We start from the raw sequence: 26,964 nt of genomic DNA, 5'->3' as shown, positions 1-26,964 counted from the left end.
AGACTACTACAGGTACACATTGCAACCACTGGTAGGAGAAGATGCTTTAAAAAAGGAAGCAAGGTTAAAAAGAAAAGCTGACGATGATAACGACAGTTTTACAGTGTATGCTTTTCTGAGCCCTGTTTTTAAGAATCTCGAAGAAGTGACTGGTGAATCCCAGAAGCACAGCTTGAAAATGACTGAATGTGTTAGCCAAGAAAGAAAGGCTTGGCTTTCTTTGGTCTGGGCTTTCTTCTGTGGTCTGGGCTTAGGTCATCAGGCACTCCCATTAAAAAAAGAAGTGACCAGGAGGCAGATTCAAGAAAGGCAGGGGACAGCAGCACAAATAGGCTCTTTTCTTGTATTCCTTTTAGACTGCTTGGTCTGATGCAATTTGATGCCTAGATAAAAGGAGAGTGCCTGTTTTTGTGCCTCTTACAGCATGTGTAATATGTTTCAGCAATATTGGGGCAACTGGTATTAGCTGGAGACACGCGCTGGTGAATATATGTTCAGGAAGCTGCTTGGTCTTGTGATAGGTGACCGTATACCTGGGTTTTCCCATACGAGTTGTCCAGAATCTCTACAGACTTTGTAAAGCTCACTCAAGGCTCTGGGCAGTATCTTTTGTGAAGATGTCAATGGTCTCCACAGTTTGAGAGCAGAACATAACAAAATGTCAAAAATTGTATTTGTCCAACTTCCTGGCTTTCTCAATGTACCTATGTAATCTAGTTCATGAACACTTTTTTCTTGTGTCTCTGGGACGTAGATCGGGGTGCTGCAGTAACCACTGCAATAAAGCTTTGTAGCTACAAGGCCTGGCACTGCTGCCCTCTCGGGAGTCCCTGGCAGTGAAGCACCTTCTGAGGACGTGACACTGAGTGCTCCACTAAACTGGGCACTGGAATGAAGCACCTTTGTGTAAGAGATTCTGCAGCACACTGGGAGTCTAAAGCTAATTCTTCTCTATCTGTGTGTTTTCTTGCTTCATTGCCTCCTGGTTTTCATGCCCCTTTATTTTAAACATTAGTACAAATTATTCTCCATGGAAACAGTATCTTGGGAACTGGCAGATGTGATGCACTTGCTGCCTTATATTTAAACAATACAGGTGATCCTGTGACCAATACTTCTGTTTCATGTCTTTCAGGCAAACTACGCATTCTTCTGTGGAAACAGGAGAGGTCAAAAAGATGGAGATGGGAGTGCTAGAAGTGTTAGGAGGCAGAAATAGGTGTGGGCAGTTTTAAAATGATCTAAGAAATACAGATGGGCAAATTTATTTGTATCTTCTACAGTGCTGATACCACAAGGTATTAATGATACTTTAACTTGATAAATTTCTCACGCAAGGAGTTCAAGGGGTAAAATTGTCTCCCTTAAAATGCACAGGATATGCAGATTGTATTTCCACAAATCCTAGGAGGAGGAAGACCACGTTAGACTAAGAAAAATGGCATGGCCATAAGAAAAATGACACGTATCTACACCTAATGATCTTGAATATTTTGCTTTAAAATTGTAGCATTACCTTGGTGTTGGTGCTGACGTGCAACCTGCCACTGTTAGGAAGGTGTTGGTAGTACCAATCTTGCCTGGGATATTGCATCCTGTACCTCTTCAGGCCTTAAAGTAAAGGTAATCCTGTGGATACTTCGTCATGTACTAGAATGTAATCAAGAATGTTTGGAACTAGACTTTAAAAAACAATGCAGAGTAGTTCCTGTTAAAAACAAAAGTTGCTGTGGATAATTCATCAGTGCTGTGGGGTGTCATCACTATAAGCATTGTGTGAAGGGAGGGGTAAAGAAAGTCTCCTGTTTGCAACGCTGCTCAATAGATGACAATGACACTTTTGAAATCACGGGGTGGGAGGGTAAGGAGAATTACACAGCCTCTCCTTGCCCCTCCACCCCCATCTTTTTTTTGTAGTTACAGTAATTCTGCATTAGCATTATCGTACTTGTGAGCAGAGATGGGAAATTGTTACTTCGTATGTAGGCACTGAAAAAGAGCAAGAATGATGTAAAAATCTAAATCACCACTGGCATTCATAACTTAAATATTTAACTTATGACTGCCAATAAGTATGCACCTTATATTTTACCACAGGAATGCCTCCACGGTTTGCTTGTATAATGGTGCTTTACAGGGTACAGATATTAAATCTGTCCTCAAATAAACTAGAGGGATGATTTGTGCATCCTAGGAAAATAGTTGGTTATATCTTCAACATTTTGAAAACGCTCTGGTGGAAGTCTTCCAGATCTGCTTGTATTTAATGCTTCGGATCAATGATTTCTTCAGCTGGACAGAAATAAATGCAGTTTAAAAAAGTTTAAAGCAGTGGTGTTGACTTCATGCAGAGAAATTAGGTTGGCGGGTCTGGCACCCTGACACTGAGCCTGAATGCTGGAGCCAGCAAACTTGTCATCCTGCTTCTTCTGCATCCCCATTTAATGGCGAATCCACTGCTGAATCCCACTGACAACATGTGCAGTGTTTCTGACCTGTGAGAAAGCTAGACTATGAAATCATAGCTTTTCTTTGGTGGCCTGTCACTGCAGTACACCAGAAGGTCTTGTATTCTGCTCAGCTCCCCTGGCAGGTGTCAGACGGAGGTAGTTCTGCTCCTCCAAGCACGCAGACAGTCAGTGCGCACTGGCCAGGTCTGCATATTTGGATCTCTGGTCCCAGCTGCAACAGCTTAGCTTCTGCACAGGAATTTCCTTAGGAAAAAGAAACCAGTGCAAAAAAAATCGCAAATATCCTATGAAATACATGGATTCCAAACAACCATCTAATTTTCCCATTTCAGATTTTTTTATATTTTTAATTCCAGGCATAAGCTGAATTCTTGACAATTTCAGTGTGTGTGTGTGAGCATCTATTTTTGATATTAATTGCATTAGAGAAGGAATTTGCATAGCAGTTGGTAATATAAAAAGCATTATTTTAAGTGTCATCTGAACCTGTTGTTTGCTTCTCTGGAGAACGCACTTGTCTGGACTCTTCAGCTTACTAAAAATAGGTAAACAGAGTGATACAAGAGCCTATTTTTTGGATCTGTCCCCTTTGTAACACAATCAGTAAATTTTTACAAATTACATTATGCACAGTAAGCTTCAGAGGACTTGGGGGGTGGGAGGGACAGAAAATTGAAATTTTAATTTCTTCAGCAGACTGTGTTATTGGTTAGTTTTCCTCAGCGTTTTTTCTTCAGTTTGTTTCCACTGCGGAACATGTTCTATTCTCCTGACTTCAGTCCTTTGGGATTAGCACAAACACCCCCACAGCCCCATCAACCCTTTCTAAGCCTCGTGGTGCCCTCATGAAGAAGCCGGGCTGAAGTGTGACATGAAGGCGAGTGGGGCAAGGGGAAGCCCATGGGCTCCGCTCCAGCATCTGGGCCCTGGCAGCTGAGGGAGAGGCCAAGCTGTCCACGATCACCAAACCAAAAATCCCTCCCAGCTCCCTCTCTTGGGCGTTGAAAACATCCAGTTCTGCAGATCTGCCCTGTTTGTGTTAGTACATGAAGTGCTTAGAAGAAATGGCTTCATTACACAGCCCTGGTGCGCCTCAGGCCTAGCGCGGATTTGCGGCTGTTTCTCTCCGTTGTGGTACAGAGGCCCTGCCATGCCCTGTTCTGTGTAGGACAGGCTCTCGAGGTGCCCAAAGCCTTCGGGTGAGGGTCATGGTGGTTTCACACAGACCTGAGCTGCTCTCCTGCTCCTGCAGCTGCTCTCCGTGCTGGCAGCAATGCTTGTCTTACTGCCAGATCACAGAGATCGCTGTTAACTTTGAATTCAGAGATTACACTGGGAATTATGAAACCTTTCACATTTTGGATCAAAACACGCTGGCTAGCAACCCTGCTTTCTTCAGTTTATTTATCCATGTGTACTTTCACACAGCACTTTCAGTGGTTTTGTGCCTTAAACCAGCAGCAGTGCGGGGCCTGCAGTGTCCTGTCAGGTACGGGCATGCCACCACCCCCTGCCCAGGTGCCTGAAGCGCAGGGGTTGTGTGAAGCTGGGGCTGTTGCAAACTCGTGCTTACTTCTCCAACATTAGAGGAGTTGAAACCTCTAAATCTTAGAGGCATCACATAGTCACTGAAAGCAGGAAGAGTAAGAGGGGCAAGGTACCTGAAGTGAAAATTACCGTTCCCTGCTTCTGGCAATTCAGGGCGGGAGTTCCTGCAGATCACTCTTCCAACAGAAGTTTTTCCAATACACAAAATAAGAGTCTAGGGGGCTTCTGACATAAAGCTCTAAATAGAGCAAAGTCCATGTGTAGGTACCCATAGCATTTATCAGCAAATAAAAAAACTGTAATCCTCCCCAACTGCCTTCAGCATGTGGAAACAGTCAATGCCTTGCTGCAGGGGAATGCAGCTTTCATGTGGCCTGAAGGACTCAGGCTGATCTTCAAATAAAAGTTACTGTAACCTTTCAAAGCTTTATATTTTTGAGGTTAAATGAGCTTGCTCATTGAGGTAAAGGTTAATTGTCTAGATATAAACAACTGTGACATAACTTCATTTGTCATGTGCATAAGAGAATACAGTTATATTCAGGAATGCAGACGTTTGGTAATTTATAAGTTTGGTTTCCCAGAAATGAAAACATCATGGACAAGTTGAGTGGGTTAAAGTATTTCACTGCTCTTTCCTTTCAGATATTTCATGGTTCTTTTTGGATGCCCTAAACAGTTTTTTCCCATGATGGGAATTGAAGGCAGCAAAAAGAGAAAACAGCAAAATGTAACAACTTGGGGAAAAACTGGGGGGGGGGGGGGGGGGGGGGGGGAACAGTGGAGAACTTTAATAGTATGAGCAGTTATGAGGCACAATGCAGTTCATGAAGGAATATGTTCACAAATATCTACGGTCAGTTAAAAGAACTAATGTAATCTTTAAACATGTCAGAAACACATTAATTTGTAGCAATTTTGTAGACGAGTATTAGGCTGAAAAGGCAAAGTATCTGTCACAGAGCAGGCAGAAGGCTGCAGTTAATAGTTCTGCTTTGTCTGTATTCCTGCCTTGCTGTAGTGATGAAACTTCAGTTCTATTACCAGTTCCAAAAGAATTTTCACTGGAAGCTGTTTCATATCTTCAAGTGGGCAAAATCACTTTACCCAGCCAAGCAGAAAGGATTTGCAGAGGCGAGACTTGGTTCAGTGGAGATGCTTCTCAGGCTTGGCAGGCAACAGGGCATAGCAAAGCACATCTGGGGACATGAGCCTGCATTTGTGCAGGGCACAGCTAATGGAAGTACCCTGCAAGTGGTGGGTGAGTAAAGGCAGGTAATTGGTAGTGCCTTCTGCTTCATGGAAAATAGGTTGTCGAACTAGCATTTAAAAAACACGAAATGCATTATTAGTATAGATGCTAGAGAAAGACTCCTTTACACACCTTTATGGGCAAGACTACTGGTATACTCTTAAACGATATTATTTTTGTTTGCAATATACTTTTAAAAATGCTATAGCCTAGGCCATGTCTGCAGAAGCTGTAATGTTTCTTGGTCTCATCCTGTAGCATGGAATAGCTACATGTCCTACAACAGGACATGAAGAATCCCTCTTTTCTGCTCAGCTCTCCAATAACCAGCTAATGGGAAATTTCTGCAGCAAGCTTTGATCATTAGAGCTTTGATAGCTAAAAGCTGAAAACCTGCTAGCAGTAAAAGTGGCTGCTACCAGCGCGAAGCCACCAGTCACACATGCTAGATCAGGCTGGTGCCATGGCAGGCTGGATGCAAGAATGGGAAGGGCTGCATTTCATCTCCCCCACCTAAATGGGACCTGAGGCAGGACTCTCATCAACCCTTTTATCCACTCATGGCACAGTGTCCCTTGCTGCCAAAATCTCCTTATTGCTGCGGTCTGTTTTGGGAATGGGCATCCTGCCGAGAAATCCACTCTTGGTGATTCTTGTCTGTTGTCTTTTGCTCTCTAAAATAACAGAATAAATAATTTATGATTCATGTTGCCCTTTTGGGGTTATGGTAGGGGTTTAAATGAGAATCAGATATGGAATTCCTATTAATTTTATCAAGAACCAAGCCATCATACTGAGGTATATGATGTTTTTCTCTTCAAAAGAGAAAATCCTGGTTGATATAATGCATTAAGTATGAATGCTATCCCAGTTTAACAGGGGAATTCCTCATGTCCTGCCCAGAGTGTTCAGAGCTCATTAGCAATGATTATTAACAAGGCTCTTTGGGAGAAAACAAAACAGAAACCATGGAAACAGCAGGCAGCTAGCAAGGTAGGTGTTTATTGTAAAGCATAGGTTCGGGGAGGACAAATTCACATCCTGAACTGGTCTCTAGTTTTTTTTTTTCCCAATATTGTGGTGGTTGGCCTAGATACGGTTTGTTTAAAATACTTTCTACAAGGCCACTTTGAACTTTAATAAGCAGACTATTAGCTGGTCACAGAGTAAGGTCAAAAGAAGACAGAGTGAAATCAAGATCAGGTTCAAAAACTCCTTTATGCATTGCCCTTGAAATGCTTTCCTATGGCTAGATGTACATAGCTAATGTGAGGATCCCGACAGTGATTCAAGAAATCTATTATTATTTTCCAAATAAGATGTGAATAACAATTAAGAAAAATATTAAAATTTTCCTTCATGATTTTTAAAGCACATCTGGAGATCAAAGGCTCTCACTGTGAAACAATGTGATAAATGTACATGTTCATTTTAGGCAGAAAAACTCTTTTGGAGAAGGTTTTTATTATGGGCCAGATACAACTTATTGGTGATTTAAAGTCATATTTTTAAGATGTAGATAAAATTTAAAAGAAAGTACCTTTTGACTTCAGCACAGGAATTAATTTAATTTGGAAAAGACATTTCTTCACATGCAATCAAAAATCCCCACTCAGTACTGCCTGCAGTAATTCCTGAGATTTAAACTATACGTGAATCAGAGGGAAAAACATCACCTCTCTCATTCCAGCTCTCCTTCTTCATTTTTGTGCTGGTGTAGCCTTTTCCCTATGGTGTCTGATGCTTGGTTTCTGTGCCTGGTTTCAGTGACTAAGTACTTACATTCATCTGTCCATAGTGAAAGAAAAAGCAGTTTGAGTGTTCAATAATGCAGACAACAGTATGGGTTTTGTTCCTTAAAATGATCGGCCATGAAATACAAGAAGGTGTAAAGAGCTCCTATTTTAATTCCACAGTGGCTGCCTGTATGTTGAATCTGATATGATGGATTTATTTACTGATATCCAGAACCAACACAATAGCCCCTTCTGCTGTGCCTGTTGAAAACCATGATCTATTTGGTCTCTGTAATGTTCATACTGAGAAGCAGTACTATGTAAGTACTAAATTAAAAGTATACCCAGCCAAAGATATTTTTGCCATTATTTACTTACATGTATTATGAAACCTCTTTCCCAATTAGTTATGGCATTTTTCTTACTTTAACAATTTCCACAATATCAGTGCACCATACTTTAAAATAGTACAAACAACTTCATTTGCAAACAACATCAAAGCTAGGCAACACAAATAACAGGAGTAAGTGACTATCTGGTATCTTCAGCTGTATACTGATGCCACTCCTGTTATGAGGTCTGTGTGACTGCTGGGGCCTCAGTCCTTCTCAAAGAGGACCTCTGCAGGACACCTTCCAGGACAGAGGTCTCTCTCTCCCATTGACTACCCACTCCAGGCTGCACTTCTACTGTCATGTGAAGGCCTCTCCCACAGCTTCTCAACACCTCCATTGTTCATGGTTACTTTTCATCATCTGTCTTTTGTTGGAAGTGCAAAGGGCTGGTTTCTGTTCAGTGATCTCTCTGCCAGTGGAAGTTCAGACTGTGATGCTGCTTTGTGCAAACCGTTTCTGCTGTCACCGTCACTAGGCTCGTACAGGGGAGGAGTAGGTACTAACATAGGAGTAGGTAGTAACATAGGAGTAGGTAGTACGTAATTTTTTTAATTAACAAAATTTTCATCGCACTATTATCAAGGTGCAGCAAAGTATTACCTGAGGGCCCACCCAATCTGAAATGTCCCTTCTTCTGCCTTTCGTCTGCCTTAGCACTGATAGGTTTGGAGCTGCCTGAGCAAAGAACTCAGCCTCTGATTAAAGTCAGGTGTTGGGTACCAATGCCATCACCAGCTTCAGCATAAAACTTGGGATTCCAAGACTTTCCAGACCTTTGGATGTCCATTTGCTCTGCACAAAAATGTAGGTATAAAACTTGGTGTCAAGTGTTACATGCAAAATTTAATAAAAATAAATAGCTGGAACTTCTCATACATTAGACTTTTTGTGTGTGTTACAGCACAGCAAATTTCAATAATGACATGTACTGGTATAGTTACTTATTTCAGTAGGAGTTTAGCAGATATTAATAATGTGCTTTTGGAAACCCCATGGACTCACTTTGAACTTATACTACTTCATAAAATTAAATACTTTTGAAGAAATTGGCCCTGAGCTTCTGAATGAGAATGTACTTCCCATTACTTAATTTCCCTTTAGATCGGTCTTGAAATGTTTAAAGTTAAGTTCTTGGCTGAATATCATTGACTTTGCTGAACCAAAGCCTAAAGGCGAGCTGTTTTTTCCATTTGTTCTCATCTTAGAAGCAGATTTCCTTTAGGAAGATCTCCTGTAAAACATGTCCTGAACCTTCAAATATTTATTGTAAGGGGATCTGTTTGAGGCAAAGTAAGACTTAGAATAATCTAATTCCTTGAGAGTATGCAGTAAAATACTATTGGTTTAGATTTACTAAATTAGTAGAGGAAGAGGGAGGCAAAAAAACATACACAAGACACTGCAGGCACAAGACCTCAGTATCAAAGATGGGTAAGGAGTGGAAGTTACCAAATTCAAGTGCCATCAATATGAGCAGTTAAAGAAGAGCTGAATTTGTCTGTTCTAGATGTCCTGCTGGACTTTTTCACCCACATATACTTATGGATTTGTGTATTTGACATTACGTCTGTGTATCTCCTTCCTGAAGGTAGACAGGAGGGGAAGAGGGACATGTTCACAGAATCAGAGAATGTCTTGTGTTGGAAGGGACCCTAAAGACCGTCTAATTAAAAACCACTGCCGTAGGCAGGGACACCTCCCACTAGGTCAGGTTGCGCAGGGCCCCATCCAACCTGGCCTTGAACACCTCCAGGGATGGGGCATCCACAGCTTCTCTGGACAACCTGTGCCAGTGCCTCACCACCCTCATTGTAAAGAATTACATCCTAGTATCTAAACTAAATCTCCCCTCTTTTACTTTAAAGCCATTACTACTTGTCCTCTCACTACACCCCCTGACAACGAGTCCCTCCCCAGCTTTTCTGTAGGCCCATTTAGGTACTGGAAGCCACTGTAAGGTCTCCCTGGGGCCTTCTCTGCTCCAGGCTGAACAACCCCAACTCCCTCAGTCTGTCTGCACAGCAGAGGTGCTCCAGCCCTCTGATCACCCTCATGGCCCTCACTCGGACAGGCCCCAGGGCTGAAGGCAGTACTCCAGGTGGGGTCTCAAGAGAGTGGAGTAGAGGGAGAGAAAGAATCTGAAAGTTTCCTAAAAGCCCTTTTGAATGAAGGCAGCTCTGGGGACTGCTGGGTTGTAGGCCGAATGATGGGGAATGTTGTTTAAGCTCCCCTTTAATTGTTCTTGATGGAAAAGATTTACTGCACTCTTGCCTCAGTGTGCATAGGCTCCATGGCCCTAATTCCTGGGTTACAATGTCCTTGCTTGCTAAATGTTTGCACAGCAATGACATCTGTTTTGCTGAGAGGCTGCCTTGAGAGTGTGCTGCTTGCAGTGAGTCTCTGAGTGACGCACAGCCAGAGCTCAGGGCAGTGTGTGCAGCACCACATCACCTCTGCCTGCGACAGGCGAGGGCTTCCCACGCTGTGCCTGCTCCTTCGCTGTGCATACGCTGTAGTAGGGTTTTACACGTGTTACATGATTACTTTCAAGTTTGTCTGACAGGTTTATATGTATACATATGCACTACGTACCTTAAAAAAAAAAAAAAAAAAAAAAAAGTAAAATTCTGGACAACTTTTCTCTCTATTTGTTTGCTGTTATCCTTCATGACTACCTTGTTTTCCTCCTCTCACTCTTCTGCTGTATTTTCCTAATTCTATAAAATCAGGACATCAAGACTAATTGCCTTAATTTTAATGTTGTTTAATGTCCTTTCTGAATAGATTATTTTTTCACTTGAATGCGCAGTTCACTCTCTGAAGTAAACTGCAAATTTACTGTAGAAAGTAAATAATGTTTGCTACTTTGAAATTAAATTCTACGTAGATTTTTAAATTAGTCTTTAAAATATTAGATATGCATCTGTAATTCTTCTTTCTTAAACAATAGCCTGTCAAATGCCCTGGATTGAAATGCCAGCTCCCCTTCTGTACTAGGGAAGCTGTTACACTGACCCATTTTTGCCTTAATATTAATTAAATTGGCACAAGGAGGTAGCATTATTGCTGGCAGATGTGCTACAGAGTGCAATCTCCTGTAATAGCTCCCACTGCACTACACTTGCATGTTGTTAGTGTAGGTGTGGACTGGGTAGGACAGATGTGGTTGTGACTTCAGAATTTTAGAGGAATGGTACAAGCTTCTGGGGGGTTAGCTTCAGGTGACTCTGATTTGCTCCTGGGCCCATGATTTGTTGCATTACTTTGCATCACTCTGAATGTCATTCTGAACCAAGGACCAAGTGAAGGGTCATTGTTGAACTTTTGTGCCAAAGAATCCAGGGCTCAGCCTGGGAACCTGACACAGGTCCATAGTGAAATGCAATTCCAGTAGTTCAGAAAGTTCTAGTGGGTCACACACAATGACAGAGTCATATCTGTGAATTTTTGCAGGGTCAAGCCCTGGACTTGTGGTAAGGGGTTAGAAATGTAGACAGCAGTTGTGGATGCTTAAATAGATTTAGTTGCATCTTCTTATGTTTCATTGTTGGTTTCTGAAAGCAAAAGCTTTCCTGTGACTTTTAAGGACCTCTTCTAAAATCAGGCACACTGAGCTACAACTAGTGTTTGAAGTTTAGCTTTACACAAAGCCGTGTCAGTGTTTTCTACCTGTCTCTCCTATCTAAGTAGAATGAGCCGTAACTGAAATTTATTACAGCCTGGGAACAGTTTTGTGAGATGCTAGTACTGGAGTGTGTCTGGAGGGATGGGGCTGTGCACCATGTTCCTGTCCTCTGTCATGGGTGGTGGTGCCATGCCAGCTGGTGGTACTGCAGAGCTGACGTCCCTGTGCTACTAGAGGGATTGCACAGCTATGGAGAAAACATTGCTGTTTTTGAGGAAGTGGACATCTGTGTGTAAGTGCAGTCCTGGTGCAGTTGTTGCTCATCCCCTTGGCTGCTTCTGCTGGCCCTTGCTGGTGCACCCCAACCAGCCCCAGAGAGGGCCCATAGTTCATTCGGACCAGAGAGCACATCTGCCAGAGGAGATCAAGTGGATTAACACACAGGGAAGCATTGACCTTCCTCAAATACTCCACTAACAGCCAGAGAAGGTGCAGGGTGGGTGTATCAGACATCCTGGTGCTTTTTCAGAGTTCTCAGAGGTACTGGCTACTGATACATGAGTGGATTTGTCACTGCAATGCCTCTGAGAGCCATACCCTGACGTTGGCTATGGTTATGTCCCCTGTTTTTCTTTGACAGCCTGCCCCAGGTCTCCTTGTTTCACCGCCCTTCCCTTCTGGAGTGAAACCAGTGACTGACACAGTCTGCGGCTGATCAGAAACCCTTTAATAAACCAAAACCTTCATTTGTGGTCACCTGGAGGCTACAACAAAAATCCTGATCCCTTTTATGAGAGAGGTGCCACATGCACGGGAAGAGACTGTAAAAAACATCGTGAAAAAGTATGGCAAAGAGAACACACCCTAGAAAGGAGAAGTGTTGGACTGAAGTCAGATACAAGTTGCCTGGAAAAGCTAAAATAGAAAAGCTAAAGTTGTCTGGAAAAAAAAACTAAAATAGAATTTAGACTTTCTGACGTAAATCGATTCCTAAGTTAGGCTGCATGGTGAGTCTGGAGGGGGATGTTGCTTTCTTTCTTTTTAAAGAAAATGGGCCAACCTACCTTAGCACATCCTGCTGTGGGACCAGATATAGTTGCCTGGTGTAGTCCCGAAGGCAACAGTTCAGAGGCTTAAATCCCTAGCAGTTATCCTCTTGCACAAATGTTAGCGATCTCTCACAGCAATGACAAGCAAGGATATTTTAACTGGCAATATTGACAGGGACAATTTATAGCCTATTGTGTGAATGCAGCTGCTGAGCATGCATACCCTGCCACCATCTTGACATTCCTGACTCTATTTTTATTAACTATTTTTGACAAAGGATTTTGACCAGGAATACCTTCATATCTCAGCACAATTTAGATCTCATCCATTTTCACTTTTCTTCTACGTTCTCTTGTTCTCTTCCACCAATTTTCCTTACTTCCCATATTTCTCAAATATACACAACCCTGACAAAAAAAAAAAAAAAAAGTGTTGGATGGGGAAATGAAGCCAAACCCATTGTCTCACACCATAAATACAGTTCAGTAACAGAAGAATTTTTGCTCAGCAAATATATTACAAAAAACAATTCTGAAAAAAGAAAACTCCTGTGTTTACTGCTACAGTTAAAAATCTCTTTATTCAGTTAAAGAGTTGCACTGGGTTTTTAAGTGCCATCCTTTCAAACTCCACTTACAGGGTTTGCATGGGATGGGGTTCACTACAGAAAAGATGCTCTGTGTGTTCTGCTGTCGCATTGCACACTTTGGGATCAGAGAGCTGGGGAGAAAAGTCTGTGCAGTTGTGTTCTACTTTATTAAATGATTATTTACCTTTTTTTTTTTTTTTTTTTTTTTTTTCCAGGCAAGACACACACAGTCATAAAACTCTGCCCAGTCACAGCTGGCTATAAACTCCTCATGACGAAAGGATCACCTTGCCCCCCTAGGGACCAGAGCCATGGGTTGAAGGATGTGAGCAGGGCTGAAGCAAGAAGCCCAGACTGCCCTGAGGTCTCCGGTTGTCATGACATCACTTTTCTCCCTTGCTATATCACAAAAAAACCTCTTATTTTCTGCTGTTTTTCTAGTTACTGGTAAGATTTGCTGACAACAAGTGCCCATATTATGTTTGTCCTTATTAAAACACAGACAGGAAAGGTCAGACTGCACACAACATCACGTAAGTAGTTGAGCAGTGGGTGGAAAGGAGGAGATCATTTTCCCAAGGCAGTGGGGGTGAGGAACAAAAGGCTTGGGGGGATATTTGCACCTGTGGTTTTCCCTGGGTGCCAAGGGCAGGCTGTGCAGGGGCACCAAGCAGATATGGAGCCACCAGCCCTGCTGTCAGCTGTTTGAAGCCCTGGGTACCAAGCAGTTGAGCAAGGAAGTACTGATACCAGTTCCCCACCTGCATTTTTGTAAGGGCTTCCCCCGTTTCTCATCAAGCCTTCGGTGAGGCTCAGCCCACGGGCTGGCTCAGCATGCAGGGGACTTTTTGGCGTGGCAGTGATTGACAAGGCCACGATGTCCTGTCAGGGAGGCTGTGTTTTAGAAATAAAATTGCTTTGAGAAATTGCAATGGGATAGCTCCCAGTGAGCGGCTGCTAAACTGGCAGTGTCTGTCAAATACAGGGATGCTTACCCTTTTGTGTCCCTTTTGTGTCCTTTTATTCATCTATGCTTCTCCTGGGGAAACAGGGAAGCTTCTGTTAATTCCTGGTCCATGCTTTTCTTCCCTCTCTCCCCTCTCCTTGTCTTTCACCACTGAAATATCTCAGCAATGCCAGGAGGCTGGTATGCCCTGGGAGGGTAAGAATAGTCTACAATGGCAGAGATCCCTCCTGTTGTTGCTTGTCTGCTTGCAGTTGTCCAGACAGAGGATCCACAAAAGAGGTAAGAGCAGAGGGATCTGAGCAGCTAGAGCAAGACAAATTTAAACCCTTAGGAAGTGTTGTTCCCATATCCAGAACTAACAGTCCTGTTCAAATCATCAACATAATCCAGCAATAGTAATGTTGTTGTGGCTGGGACTCTAGTTTTCATGTGTGACCCTTACCAAATATTTCTTTTTTCTTTCTTCCCTGTCTAGGTCTAACCTACCTGGGAAATGCCAAACCTGTAAAGATATCAGGAGCCGGCAGCGTGGTGAACCTGACTGAACATGGAGCGCTGGGACTCACTGGGATTTTTGATTGTCACTCTCAACTATAACGTGACAATTGTAGGTAAGTACTTTTAAAAGCTCTGCTCTTTGTTTTACTGCTCCTGTCCCAAAGCCACACAAATGTTCTACTGATAGTCCAATTTCATTTCTAACTATCCCTTTGTAACCTTTAAATAAGAAGTTATTATTTAGATATGCAGTTTAACAGTGGTTAGTGTATTTATTTTCTTCTTAAATAGCTTCCCGCTTCCTCTCCAATGGATATTTTCTGAACTTTATGAAGAAAATTCTGGCATAGTTTTCAAATTTGGCTGTTCGTGCCTGAGCTTTGGATCACATCTGTTATGGGCTGTTGTATGGATCATGGTGAAAACACACAGAAATAATACTTCATTTATATCACATACAGCCAACAATAGAATGTATGCGGTAGCTTCACCAATGGATCAAAATATTTAAAGAAGGAAAAAACCTCTCTTTAGCAGGAAGACATTTGTTTGTGGTTAAGTACCATTGTAATTACCACTGTTTTTTTCTTCTTTAATTTTATAAATGAGCAAAGTACGTATGCATTTAAAACAAACAACAACAATAAAATCACAGTTTATTTTTCATCAGCAAACAGTGGTCCAAGTGTTTCTTTTTTCCTTTTCTTCTTATTTAAATAAGACACTCTTCCTCTTTCATAGGCTGCTTGGAGCAAAATGTGTGCCAGAGAAAGACTTTCGAGGACCTTTCAAAGCCCCTTTGCTCTGGTCGCAGGCATGTGCTGTAGTTTGTGCTGGGCACTGCAGGGAGCACCCAGCTCAGCCGCAGGGGCTTGTTGTAGCGTGGGTAATGAGGGCTGAGTCGTTAGGGACACTGGTGCACAGAGGGGATCTTGATAAAATGTGTGTCATACTAAACTACTTCCTGAGGAGCCATTGATTTTTTTAAGCAGCACTCCCTATTGTACATGATCTAATTAAAAATTGATGGTGAAATAGCATGTAGTATTTTAAGCTTAATTAACTAATGTGCTTCACACACTTTGAGGTCCTCACAGGGAAAATATTTTACCTAAGTATGAAGTATTGTTTTCTAAAGATGACTGATTCCGTACAGCTGGTGCTTTCTATTGACCAACACTGTCAAAAACAGGGCAGCAGCACAGCCTGCATATCAAAACACAAGAAGCCGAAAATTCAGAAAAACCACGACTAAATTTCAGGTGATTAAAGATGAAATGGGAAGATCTCAATTTATTTAGATAATACTTTATTTTGCCAGGAGCAGCAGCTTTCCATGATGATACCTCACATAGTTTATATATCCTTACATTTTTCCAATTGAAGATTTTTCACTTCAGAGTGCAGCTTTACTGATCCAGTCCCATAAGTCCATTAGCCACAGATGGATTACATGGGGCATTCAAATCGCATGCTCAATACACTAAGAGATATATGTTGCAGAAATATTTGAATGTTTAAGTACCAACTACAGAGAAATAGCTTTATGGGAAGGACAAGAATGTTTTTCAAGACAATATATAATTTTGTGGCTGTAAATAATCCTGTATTTTGTAGAAAAAATGTTTTGGGATCTGGATTTTTAAAACACCTTCAGAATATGTATCGGTTCTCTTCAACAGATTGCCTTTAAGACATTGCATGCATGTGAGATGTACAGTTACTATTAATGACTGCAGGTTTTCAGTGCATTTCTCAGTGATTAACTGCATATAGCACGCTTCTGCTTCGTCACTCAGTCTTGCCATTCATTTATCTACAGTTAAAACCACTTTCTTAACTGCTCCTTACAGTACAGAATTAATCTCATCACTCTTTGTTGTTTTATTTTGATTTTTGTCCTTTTTGTTCCTAGGTGTGTGGGTTTTTTTTCTTCTTCCTTTCTTTTTGCTTTATGATTTTTTCTTCCCTCTCTTCCCCTTTTTCTTTTTTCTTGTTTTCCTTTTCCCCTTTTCTTACTTTCTTTATTTAAATATTTGAAACTAAAGCAGGTGATTAATAAATTAAATGAATTTTTCAAAACCACGTAAGAAAACATTGACAGGACTCAAATGGAAGCTTGAGAAATTCAAACACAAATTTTACTTCAGATGTTAATTTTTTCCATGTGTTTGTACAAAATATATTTTTAGTTTTTGACAATATTACAGTTTATTTTCAGACTTTTCTATCCTGCCCAGAAAAAAAAAATCTTTTTATGAAATAGCTTTGTCAGTAATATAGCAATTTGTGTAACTTTATGAAAAAAATGTTTAGATAAAACCTTCCCAATCCAAATATCCTCCAAGAACTGTCATGAAAAATGAAGTCTCATTCAAAAGATATGATACGTAGGGTAGCAATGCCTGATATTTCACTGCTGTTGGCATGATGGAATAAGGTTAAATCTTGACCTTTCCCACTGAAGTGGATGAGACCAAGCCTTACCTAATACAACCATATGAAAGAACTGAGGAAAAGACAAATAAAAGTAATCAGTATATGGAAATGCCAGACCTGTAAGGCTTCACTCGGTGTTGGTGGTAAGACAGGAGGGAGCTGAAGGGAGAGAGGCAGCATGCCAAGGTCATGGAAGAAGGAGAGATATGATGAAAATGAGGCAACAGAAGAAGTATTAGAGAGAAATGACTGGAGTACATGTGCACACACAAATTTACACTCATACGACATTTTAAATAAGTTTTCTAGTAGCACCTTAACTAGCTCATGAGTAAATATCAGTCTAGACACAACAGAAAGATTTTGTCGGCAGTAGTAAACTTTATATATGATTTTGTAGCCAAGACAAAGAAAAAATGTTACTTCATGAAACAATCTTTTGTATTTAGAAGAGTTTCATGCTGTGTTAGCTGATCTATATTGAAATAGGACAAAATCCAGGTGCAGGAATATGAAACCAACAGTAAGTAAGAACTGTAAGAGAAATGGAATTATTCACTCTTTTTTTTTTTTTTTTTTTTTTTTCTTTCTAATGGATTTGGATAAGTTCAGAGTGTTTTCGTTAGGCTAAGGTTTCACTTTTTCACTTGGTTTGTTTTATTGCATGTCAAACTCCTACACTCTCAAGTCTAGGTGAAAGTTATGGAATATGCTAGCTAATGCATATTCACACAAGTTTCAGTCCTAGTCAAAACAAAGCTAAGGAGGTACTTTTTCAAGAGGAAACTGGTTACAGGGGTGCTTTTTCAAATGCCTTGTATACAGAGACAGCCTCACTACATTATCTGCCTTCTCTCCTCTCTCAGTACTCTGACTCCTTCTTTTGTTGTCTTCTAGGAAAGATCTGGCTAATGTTGGTAATTCTGCTGCGAATGGCAGTGGTGGTGTTAGCAGGCTATCCACTCTACCAAGATGAGCAGGAGCGCTTCATCTGCAACACCCTGCAACCAGGATGCTCCAATGTTTGCTATGACTTGTTCTCTCCCATATCTCACTTCAGGTTCTGGCTCATTCAGACTGTGTCTATCCTGCTACCTTATGCTGCATTCAGCATTTATGTTTTGCACAAGGTAGCTATGTACATTGTAAGAATGCACTGTCTGGTGTACAGACGCAGAGACCATAAGGATTTATCAAGTCACAAAGACGTGAAGAAACTTTGTAGAAGTGCTCTTGTCAATGGATTAGATTGTGATGCAGAGAACCTAAGTATCCTCAGTTTTTCTGGGGCATACACTGTTCATCTCTTTTTTAGGACACTAATTGAGGCTGCCTTTGCAGCTGCTCAGTATTACCTTTATGGATTTTTTGTTCCTGAGCGCTTTTCTTGCTACCATTCACCTTGTACAAGTACGGTTGATTGTTATATCTCCCGGCCCACTGAGAAGTCCATCATGATGGTTTTCATCTGGGGTGTCACCAGTCTGTCCTTTCTGCTCAGCCTTGCTGACCTTGTCTGTGCCCTCCGGAGAATGACAGCAAGAAACCAAAAGAAAAAGCTGCTGGTAAACCTCCATGCAGAGGATGAGGGCATTGTAAATCTTCCCACAGTACAGCATGGCAGCCCAAAATCCCCACCTCAAAATCAAGACCGTCGAGCCTCAAATGTCAGCCAGATCAGTGATGGCTCCCACTCACTTCTCTCTGAAGAGGAAGAGGAGACTGTTCTTCATCCTGAAGGGGTCTCTCAGCAAACTGCCAGCACTAACCTTAACAGCAACAGCAAGAAGCCCTGTATATTGGGAGATCTTGATGTTAAGCAAGATAATATTGAGGAACCATTGTGTGCTGGTGACCAAGAAGGAACTACATGCCATCAGCTGATACCTGGGCTCCAGCAAGGTTTCATTAAAGATACTGCCCTGACTTTGAGACCTCAGATCAAGTCTAACCTTGGAGTTTCCTCCTCTGTAGTTCAGAGCAAGCTTTTAGGATACTACACTTCAGCTGAGCTAAAGGATCCTGATGCACAATCAAACTATAGTAGTACTAGTTGCTTGAGATCAAAAAAGTCAGAATGGGTATAAAATCCTGAGAGGCCACTACACAGTGAGCCTGGCAGGACACATCACTGCATCCCTGAAGAAGTTTTGGGTAGTTTCAGCTGGATCCCTTTGCTGAAATTATGCTGCAGAGACATGCTGCTTTGCAGTGTTTGGCTAACTGAAGGAAAAGGAGAAGCAGACCTCCACTGTGGAGGAAGCAAAACGACAGATAAGAATTTGAAGGATACTACATTAATGGAACTGCTTTTTGGAAAATGTAACAGATTTATCCTTTTCTGGGTGTAAGTGACTCTAAACAGCTGTGGACTGTCACTGATGTGACTGACCTGTTTTGCCGGGAGTACATGTGTACACTTGTTTGCTCTAACCTAGTTTTACTGCAAAAGATTGAACTTAAGAAAGGTGTGACTTTTAAACATAGTTGTACATTATCTACTGTCAGAAGGTTAATTTACCTCCTCATATTAAACTCTCTAAGCCCACTCTAAGAAAGGATATTCAGGCAAGAGTAGATGGTGACAAATATAAATAAATGTTTTGTAGCAAAGTGTTAATGTGTAAAGAAAGTGTGGATCTTATGGATCATTTAGAACTGAAGAGTACACCTCCACTACTTAGTGTATTGGGTATACATGGCACGATTTTGGTGGTGGGGAACTGCAGGGGTGGCCTCTGTGAGAAGAGTCCAGCAGCTGCCCCATGTTAGATAAAGGCCAGTTTCAGCCAGTTCTGAAGGGACCCTACCCTGGCCACAGCCAAGCCAGTAAGCGGTGTTGTTTGCACCTCTGTGAGAGCAGATTTAAGAAAGGGAAGAAGCTGCTGCACAACAGCAGCTGGGAGAGTGAGGAGTGAGAAGCATCCCTGCAGCCCCCAAGGTCAGTGCAGCAGGAGGGCAGGAGGTGCTCCAGGCACGCAGCAGCAGTTCCCCTGCAGCCTGTGGAGAGGCCCCTGGTGGAGCAGGCTGTCCCCCTGCAGCCCATGGGTCCCAAATGGAGCAGATCTCCACACTGCAGCCCGTGGAGGAGCCCCCAGTGAAGCAGGTGGATGTGGCCTGGAGGAAGCTGTGGCCCATGGAGAGCCCCTGCAGCAGCAGGCCCCAGGCCGGAGCTGCAGCCCATGGAGAGGAGCCCACGCAGGAGCAGAGGGTCTGGGGGGAGCTGCCGCCCGTGGGGGACCCATGCTGGAGCAGTTTGCTCCTGGGGGATGAACCCCGTGGTACAGAGCCATGTGGGAGCAGTTCTTGAAGAGCTGCAGCCAGTGGAGAGGAGCCCCCACAGGCTCAGTTCAGAAGGACGGCACCCCATGGGAGGGACCCCATGTTGGGGCAGAGGCAGAGAGGGACCGTGAGGGAGCAGCGGTGATGAAGCATCAGGGAATGACCACAGTCCCCATTCCCCATTTCACTGCACCGCTCAAGAGGAGGAGAAAGAAGAGGGTGTATGGGAGGAAGGTGTTTTTATTTTTTATTTTAGTTTCTCACTGTTCTAGCTTGTTAGTGATAGGTAATACATTTCATTAATCTCCCTATGCTGAATCTGTTTTGCCCATGACAATGATTGTTGAGTGATCTCCCCGTTCTTACCCTTGAGCCCATTTCATCCTATTTTCTGCCCCTTTCCCTTTGAGGAGGGGGAGTGAGAGAATGGTTGTGGTGGAGCTCAGCTGCCCAGCTGGGTAAAACCACCATAGTTAGCAGTACAATCACAGTACCTTTCTCTAGCCCGGAGGTCAGCTCACACAGTCTGACCATGTCTGTGTTACTCAGCTCCATTAGCCTGCAAAACAGGGTGGCTGCACCCACACTAGCTGTAGGGATTGGTGATAAGCTGAAGGATGCCCAGGAGATGATGAAGAGGTGTGGGCCAGCATGGTTTCAGGGCGTGCTCTAACAGCTTGGTGGTGCAAGGGACCGAGCTCTAGTGCCCATGTCTTGGCACTATTTACTGTGCATGAGTGCAGATGTGCTACGTCTTACATGTACGTCTGACACTATGCATGAGTGCAGATGGCACATCTACAAAGTGTTATGTATTAATCTGAAATAGTCACACTAGGCTCCCTGTTACAGTAGGGAGAATGATTCATCTGACCTGTTCAAGGCATCTCTTCAGTTAAGGTGAGTCACTTTCCAGATGTACCTATTTCAACCACAATGTAAGTATCTGAGACCTGGGCTTAGGGAAGATGATTTCTAACCCAAGAGAAGGAGAAAGCAGCCATAGCTATGCAAAAGTACTCACCTCCTTTGTTTGACAGACACTAATCATTTGAAGATGTGTCTAAATGAAGTGAATCACAGATTTTATTATTATCATGCTTTGTGCTTGCCTTCAATGTTAATTCCACTGCATTTACATAAGCGTGGTCCAGCAGTGAAGCAGAGCAGTGTGTGAGCTGAATTTTCTTATACCTACCCGTCAGTGGGGGCTGAAGGTTGCATACACCTGCAGATCATCAGTGGGAGTGGATGTGGAGGAGTGTGTGCTCAGAGGAACATACTGCTTGCAGTGCCCGTGACATGGGGCTGCTTGGGGGGTGGCATGAGCTGGTGTAGGCACAGCCTGGAGCTGGAGTAGCTCCATTTAGACCCATGCAAAGGGAAAACAGGCACCGATCCAGTCTTGTCCTTGCTCTGCTGTATAACAAGTTTCTGTAATAGCTTAATAGCTGGCTCCTTGCTGCAGCACATCAAGGGAAAACAGCTTTCACATTCTTCCTTTTCTCTCCTGTGGGTACAGACGTCTTTGGGACAGTCTGGCTCATAATGTCTGTGCATCATTTCTCATATATATGAGGTAAAGACTAGCACTTAATTATGCCTCATCTTCTGCTTCCCCTCAGAAGTTAGGAAGCAGAGGTGCTCTTTGGGCCTGGAGACAGAATTTACTTTTGTAAAGTAGTTCAGGATCCTTAGGTACACTACAGAAGTTTTTAATTGCTACCTTCTAAGTAATAGTTTTCTCTTTATTAGCTGTGTTTGTTTCTTTTATCATGTGTGCTTGCTGTATGTTTTGTCATTTCCAGGACAGAAGCAGCATTAATTATTAAATTTCTCATAGGCAGAAAACCATAAAATATTTAAATTCCTCATCCTCCAAAGCTTCCGTAATGGGGTCTATGCTGATTACACATACCATGACAAAACACTGTAACAATGAAACCTTTTATGATTCACTGCCTCTTCTAAGCTGTGAGAAGGAATGCAAGGAACAAATGTGGGTTCAGTCTGTCGTGTACATCCCTCAATGTGAAATATAAATAGGATGGGATAAATAATAAATGCACTGTGGCTGGACACAATTTGCTTATTTGTGTCTTTAGCTAGACATCTTTTAATCACTAAGGAGTCTCATTTCCAATCAAGAAGATCCTCTTTGTGTCAGAAGTGGAAAGTGAAATGAGTGAGCTTCTTCCTTACTGTGCTTGTGGTTTCTGTGTGAGACTGCGGCCTTGTTTGTGCCACTCAGCTGTAGACCTGGCTGCTCCCGTACCCTTTGGCTCATAATTCGGGGTCAGTGCAATACACAGCGTGTTTGTAAAAACTGCCTACTAAAACAGCAGGATTTGTATGATATGAGAAGGAATAGACATTTCTGGCACCAATAACCTGCTCTTCAGGGAATGTCTCTGAATCTTCTAATAACTATTTCCAAGTCCTATTTATTAAATTACAAAGACAGATTTACAAGCTGGGTTTACTAGCAAGGGAGACCAAGGGAAGATGTGCAGAAATATTTGTATTATTCTGAGCTTCCCTGGCTCAAGCAAGTTAGAAGCCATTGCTGGTAGAGGCAACCACAACGGGGAGCAGGAAACAGGACAGAAGATCTGTTCGAAAGAAGGAACTAAGAGGATCCCTCCTATTTTCTTCTTATATTCAATATCACCAAATATTAAGGTGCTGTGAGTGTATCTGGATGTCCTAAAGAGGGAGTAAAAGAAGTAATAGATGTGGAACAAGGAAGTAACAACATTTTTTTCTATGTAAGCAAAAATGTATTTTTTTAACTTGTGAATTGATATTGTGAGTCCTTCCAGAACATTCTTTGTACTAAGAATAATGTTGCAAAAGCTCCTTGTTAAGTTTGCCAGCATGTCTTTGTATCTTTTCTTTACCCAGCCACTCCAGAAAAAAAAAAGCATTTCTGCTTGATGACACAATACTCCTAACACTGCCCTCAGGAAGCTTTATCTTGCATTCAGACAGGGCTGCCAGAACTGCAGGGCAGGTATTAGCTGCACACTGTGATGGGTTTATGGAACTACATGTAAGCTATGTGTGGTGCTCGTCAAGTCTTGTATTACCCAACAAAGGACTATAGAAAAAGGAAATAAGACTTGGAACAGGTCAGGAAATGTGTAATGAAATAGTTTCCACATGGAAATAAAATTTTCATTGGAGAATTATAAAAAAAAACTAAAACCATTCTGTTCTCTTACTATCTTTGACTGTATGATAGCACTTCTCTTGTTAAATAAATATCTTGCAGAACATTAAAGACCAGCAATTTCCATCTTTTGCATACAGCAAAATCAAATATCCCTGGGAGTTTCTGCAGTATGAGCATGCGTTTCTGAGTATCACCACAATTAAAACAATGAACTAAACAACCAACAACAAACCAAAAACAAACAAAAAACACCAGTTCTATTTCTCAACATAAAATAAGATAGGCTTTTTAAAAGTTTCCATGAACAATATTTTTTCAGTGTTCACACTACAGTTGTTCACACTGTAGGTTGGATCACTTTGATTTACACTCACCGACATAGTGGAAAGCTGTAACTCTATTCTCTTGTGAAATACACTGTAGACAGGTGTCTAGGGAATGCATAATTTCCCATTGTCAGCAGTTGTTCTCCAAGAATCTCTTACTTCAGACCATGATAAGTATTAAATCTGAAATTAACAATGTAGAGATCCTTAGTGTATTCTTTCAAGTTATTAAAATTATCTGCCCTTTTGTGATACATCATTATTCCAGTGATTATCCTCCTAGAAGGGCTCATTAAAGAGGATATTAATTGCACATTATTTTATTTTAATGTCATGATTACAATGAAGAACAGATAAATTATTACTGCTTGTAATATTTTAAGATAATAAAAAAATGCATCTCCAAAATTAAGAAAGTTGAGTAGTTGAAAGGCTGCTCTTTAACTTCTGTCTTTTGTACTGCTTTTAATAGCCTGATGTTCAACTGATAGGGAAGTAATTTCACAATGTAATGCTTTTACATTGTAACTGAGTTGCTAAAATATTCTGCAAATTTGATGGTCTTTGTTCAAAGTCATAGCATGAACTGTTGGCCTGTGGTACACAGCAATGACAGTTCTCAAAAATGAGTTTAGCATGACAAAAATCTGATCAAAAAGTTTGGTATCTTTACAGTTTATATTATCTGGCATCAATGTTGCAATTACCTAGCACCTACATTTCTATCACAATCTTAATCACTAGCTTTTGCCTTTCCTTCTTGTATTTCTGTTTTCTTAAATTTAGTGTTGACAAGTGGGATGTCCCAGGCCATCTCTATAGCTATGATTTAGTTATGGGAGTCCACATACAGTGCTCACTCAAAGGGCTGTTTTCTGATCCTGTGCCATGCACAACATAGACATGTTGGAAGACAGAGAGCCGTGTCTAATTCAGGTTCTACAGGTAACACTTTGAGTACTGGATTAGCTTTGAAAAGCCTTCAGTGATGGACAATTTACTGAGTGAAAATGACAGCAGATTAGAATGGGTACAGAGGATGGCCATGAAGATGATCAGAGGGCTGAAGCACCTCTGCTATGAAGACAGGCTGAGGGAGTTGGGATTGTTCAGCCTGGAGAACAGAAGGCCTCAGGGAGACCTTATGGTGGCCTTCCAGTACCTAAAGGGGGCCTACAGGAAAGCTGGGGAGGGACTCTTTGTAGTAACAGGACAAGGAATAATGGCTTTAACGTAAAAGAGGGTAGGTAGATATTAGATATTAGGAAGAAATTCTTCACTCAGAGGGTGGTGAGGCACTGGCACAGGTTGCCCAGAGAAGCTGTGGATGCCCCATGGAGGTTTTCAAAGCCAGGCTGGATGGGGCCTTGAGCAACCTGGTCTGGTGGGAGGTGTCCCTGCCTGTGGCAGGGGGGTTGGAATGGGATGATCTTTAAGGTCTGCGTCCACTTTCCAGCCCACCAGCCATGCAGTTACTGAAGAAGCAGGAACCTGGTATAAAAGAGGCCAGTCACCCAAAGAGTAGGGAAAATCTGATGATAAGCACGATCTTGAGCTACATGCAGAGCATTCCCTCTTGCTGCCATTCCCCTCTGACTTGACCCCTCTTTCCCCATGTTATGTGAGCATGCTGGGGTGAAGTGAGTGTCCCTGAGGCAATCAAGAGAAGATGCACATATGCCTTATCCACCTCCTGGCTCATCCGGCCCCTTCAGCTTTGTCCCAGGCCTTTGTCATCATGTTTCAATCCATGCTAAGTCCATTTTTCAGAAGGGATTTTAGCACCTTGCTTTGCTGTGTTCTTGGCAGTAGCTCTTACACTATGTTTTCTGTCCATCCCATGCTGTCTCTTGGCACTCTTTGCATTTAACAGAGCTCAGGCTGTTATTTTAGGAAAGAGGCTCCTATTGTATACCTCAGTACCCACTAATTGGAAGTGAATGTCACCAGGAGAGGTAGTTAAACTTAGTTTGGTTCACAGCAAACTGTGAGGGAAGGTTGCTCTGCTTGTAGCTATAGGCTTCCTGGAGATCTGGGGTGACTTATGTTAGCTCAGTTGGCCAGCCTTATATCTGAGAGGAAAACCTTTGCAAAAGCTGCTTTAAACAGTCTGTACAAAATCGAGCGCAGGCCAAGAAACGTTATTATCACAAAACCCTACCAAAAACAGCCCTGCAAACATGAGAGAATTTTGAAAGCAGTTTTTCATGGGTTTTCCAATTAGAACGAGTTCACTTTGCTGTTACTTCTGTGTCAGCCATCCAAGTGCTTAGGCAGGCAGCTGTCAATCTTGCTTTGGAGACCAATCTTAAAGAACAAAGGGGGCTTTGTCCTTCTTTTACAGATTTATGTGTTATTAAGGTCCAAACACATGGTGGTGTTAGTCTGTAGAGGTCTACAGCTGGGAAGACTTTTCATTACTTTGACTATTTTTCATTAAAAAAAAATAAATAAAAAATCTGTGGCTCGCTGTCAGGTGCCAAGTTCCCTTAAACCCTTGTGCACACCCGGAGACAGACCGCCATCTGTCAGACACCTACTGATGGCCACGAGTAACAGGGAACATGTGGGTGTTTTCTGGGAACTGAGTGCTTCCTCCTGGCTCCCAGTGTTGTGTGAGTAAGGACACGATGCCCACGGATCTGGCGGGCACCCAAGTCTGGTCCCCGGCCCAGGCTGCTCCTGCCTCGCTTTCCTTCTCCCCTGTGCCATAAGATGTTGGTGAGCAGGGGTTAAGCTCAAGCAGGACTTTTAGGGGAGAGGACTGCATCCAAAATAAGTGCGAGGACAGTTCACAGGCAATACTTAAAAATGCTACACTTGGGTAAGGGACCTCCATTCCTCACAGCTCCATTCCTCATAGCTGTTTGCTCTTCATCAATACTTAGCTAGCTCAGTGAATAAAGATCATGAGTGTTTCAGGGAACATTAGGCTGAATCGCGTTAATATTTTATTTGAACATATTTGCTGCTCTCTAGAGGAACTGATGGAACTTGCATGGTTTAAAGTTACACTGTGAAGCACATTAAGCCAACCTACAGTCGTCAGGATAAATGAAGGAAACTGAAGAAAAGAAGCAAGCCAAAGTAAACAGTAGCCTCCCTAAAAATATTGCCAGGAAATGAAGCAGCATCAAAACAACATTTAAACTATAAAATAAAAAACAGAGAAGTGAATATACTGCAAGGAGATAGAAAAAAGTATATGGATACCAATGCAGATAAGGGAGCTGCCAAAATAGGTGATACTAAAAGAACACATTTTAAATAAATTATGATTATACCAAATTAATTATGATTTTCAATCAAAAGCCCCATCAAGAATAACCCTCCCAAATCCTTGGCAGACAACGTGCAGGGTCAAAGAGGGACAAAGCTGCCAGACCACTGGCTGAGAAAATACTTCTCTACTGAACAATCAAAACTAGAGGTTGTATCAGCTTGTACAAAGACATAATAGAGCCCAGAAAGAAAAGTGTAAAACTTGAGGAAACAGCAATTAAAAGATATACCACTGAGAAAATAATGAAATCTTACAACAGAGCTGTGACTGATGAAAAGAATCATCAGACTGTCTCAGTGGGGCTCAGCTGAAGATGAAGTCACCTATA

General features: G+C 42.1%; 1 protein-coding gene across 1 annotated transcript; it reads left to right on the top strand.

Moving 5' to 3' along the window:
- The first annotated feature begins 12,948 nt into the window (after window positions 1-12,948).
- GJD4 (gap junction protein delta 4) lies at window positions 12,949-18,666 on the top strand. The gene is made up of 3 exons (XM_084510031.1): window positions 12,949-13,113; window positions 14,109-14,244; window positions 17,468-18,666. Exons 2-3 carry the CDS (start codon window positions 14,181-14,183, stop codon window positions 18,655-18,657), a joined length of 1,254 nt encoding a protein of 417 aa, XP_084366157.1. The 5' UTR covers window positions 12,949-13,113; window positions 14,109-14,180; the 3' UTR covers window positions 18,658-18,666.
- Window positions 18,667-26,964: the final 8,298 nt, after the last annotated feature.

The sequence above is a fragment of the Aythya ferina genome (assembly GCF_964211825.1).
Source record: "Aythya ferina genome assembly, chromosome: 2".
Lineage (NCBI taxonomy): Eukaryota > Metazoa > Chordata > Aves > Anseriformes > Anatidae > Aythya > Aythya ferina.
Note: the sequence above shows the minus strand (reverse complement) of the source record. Positions and strands in the feature narration are given on the sequence as shown.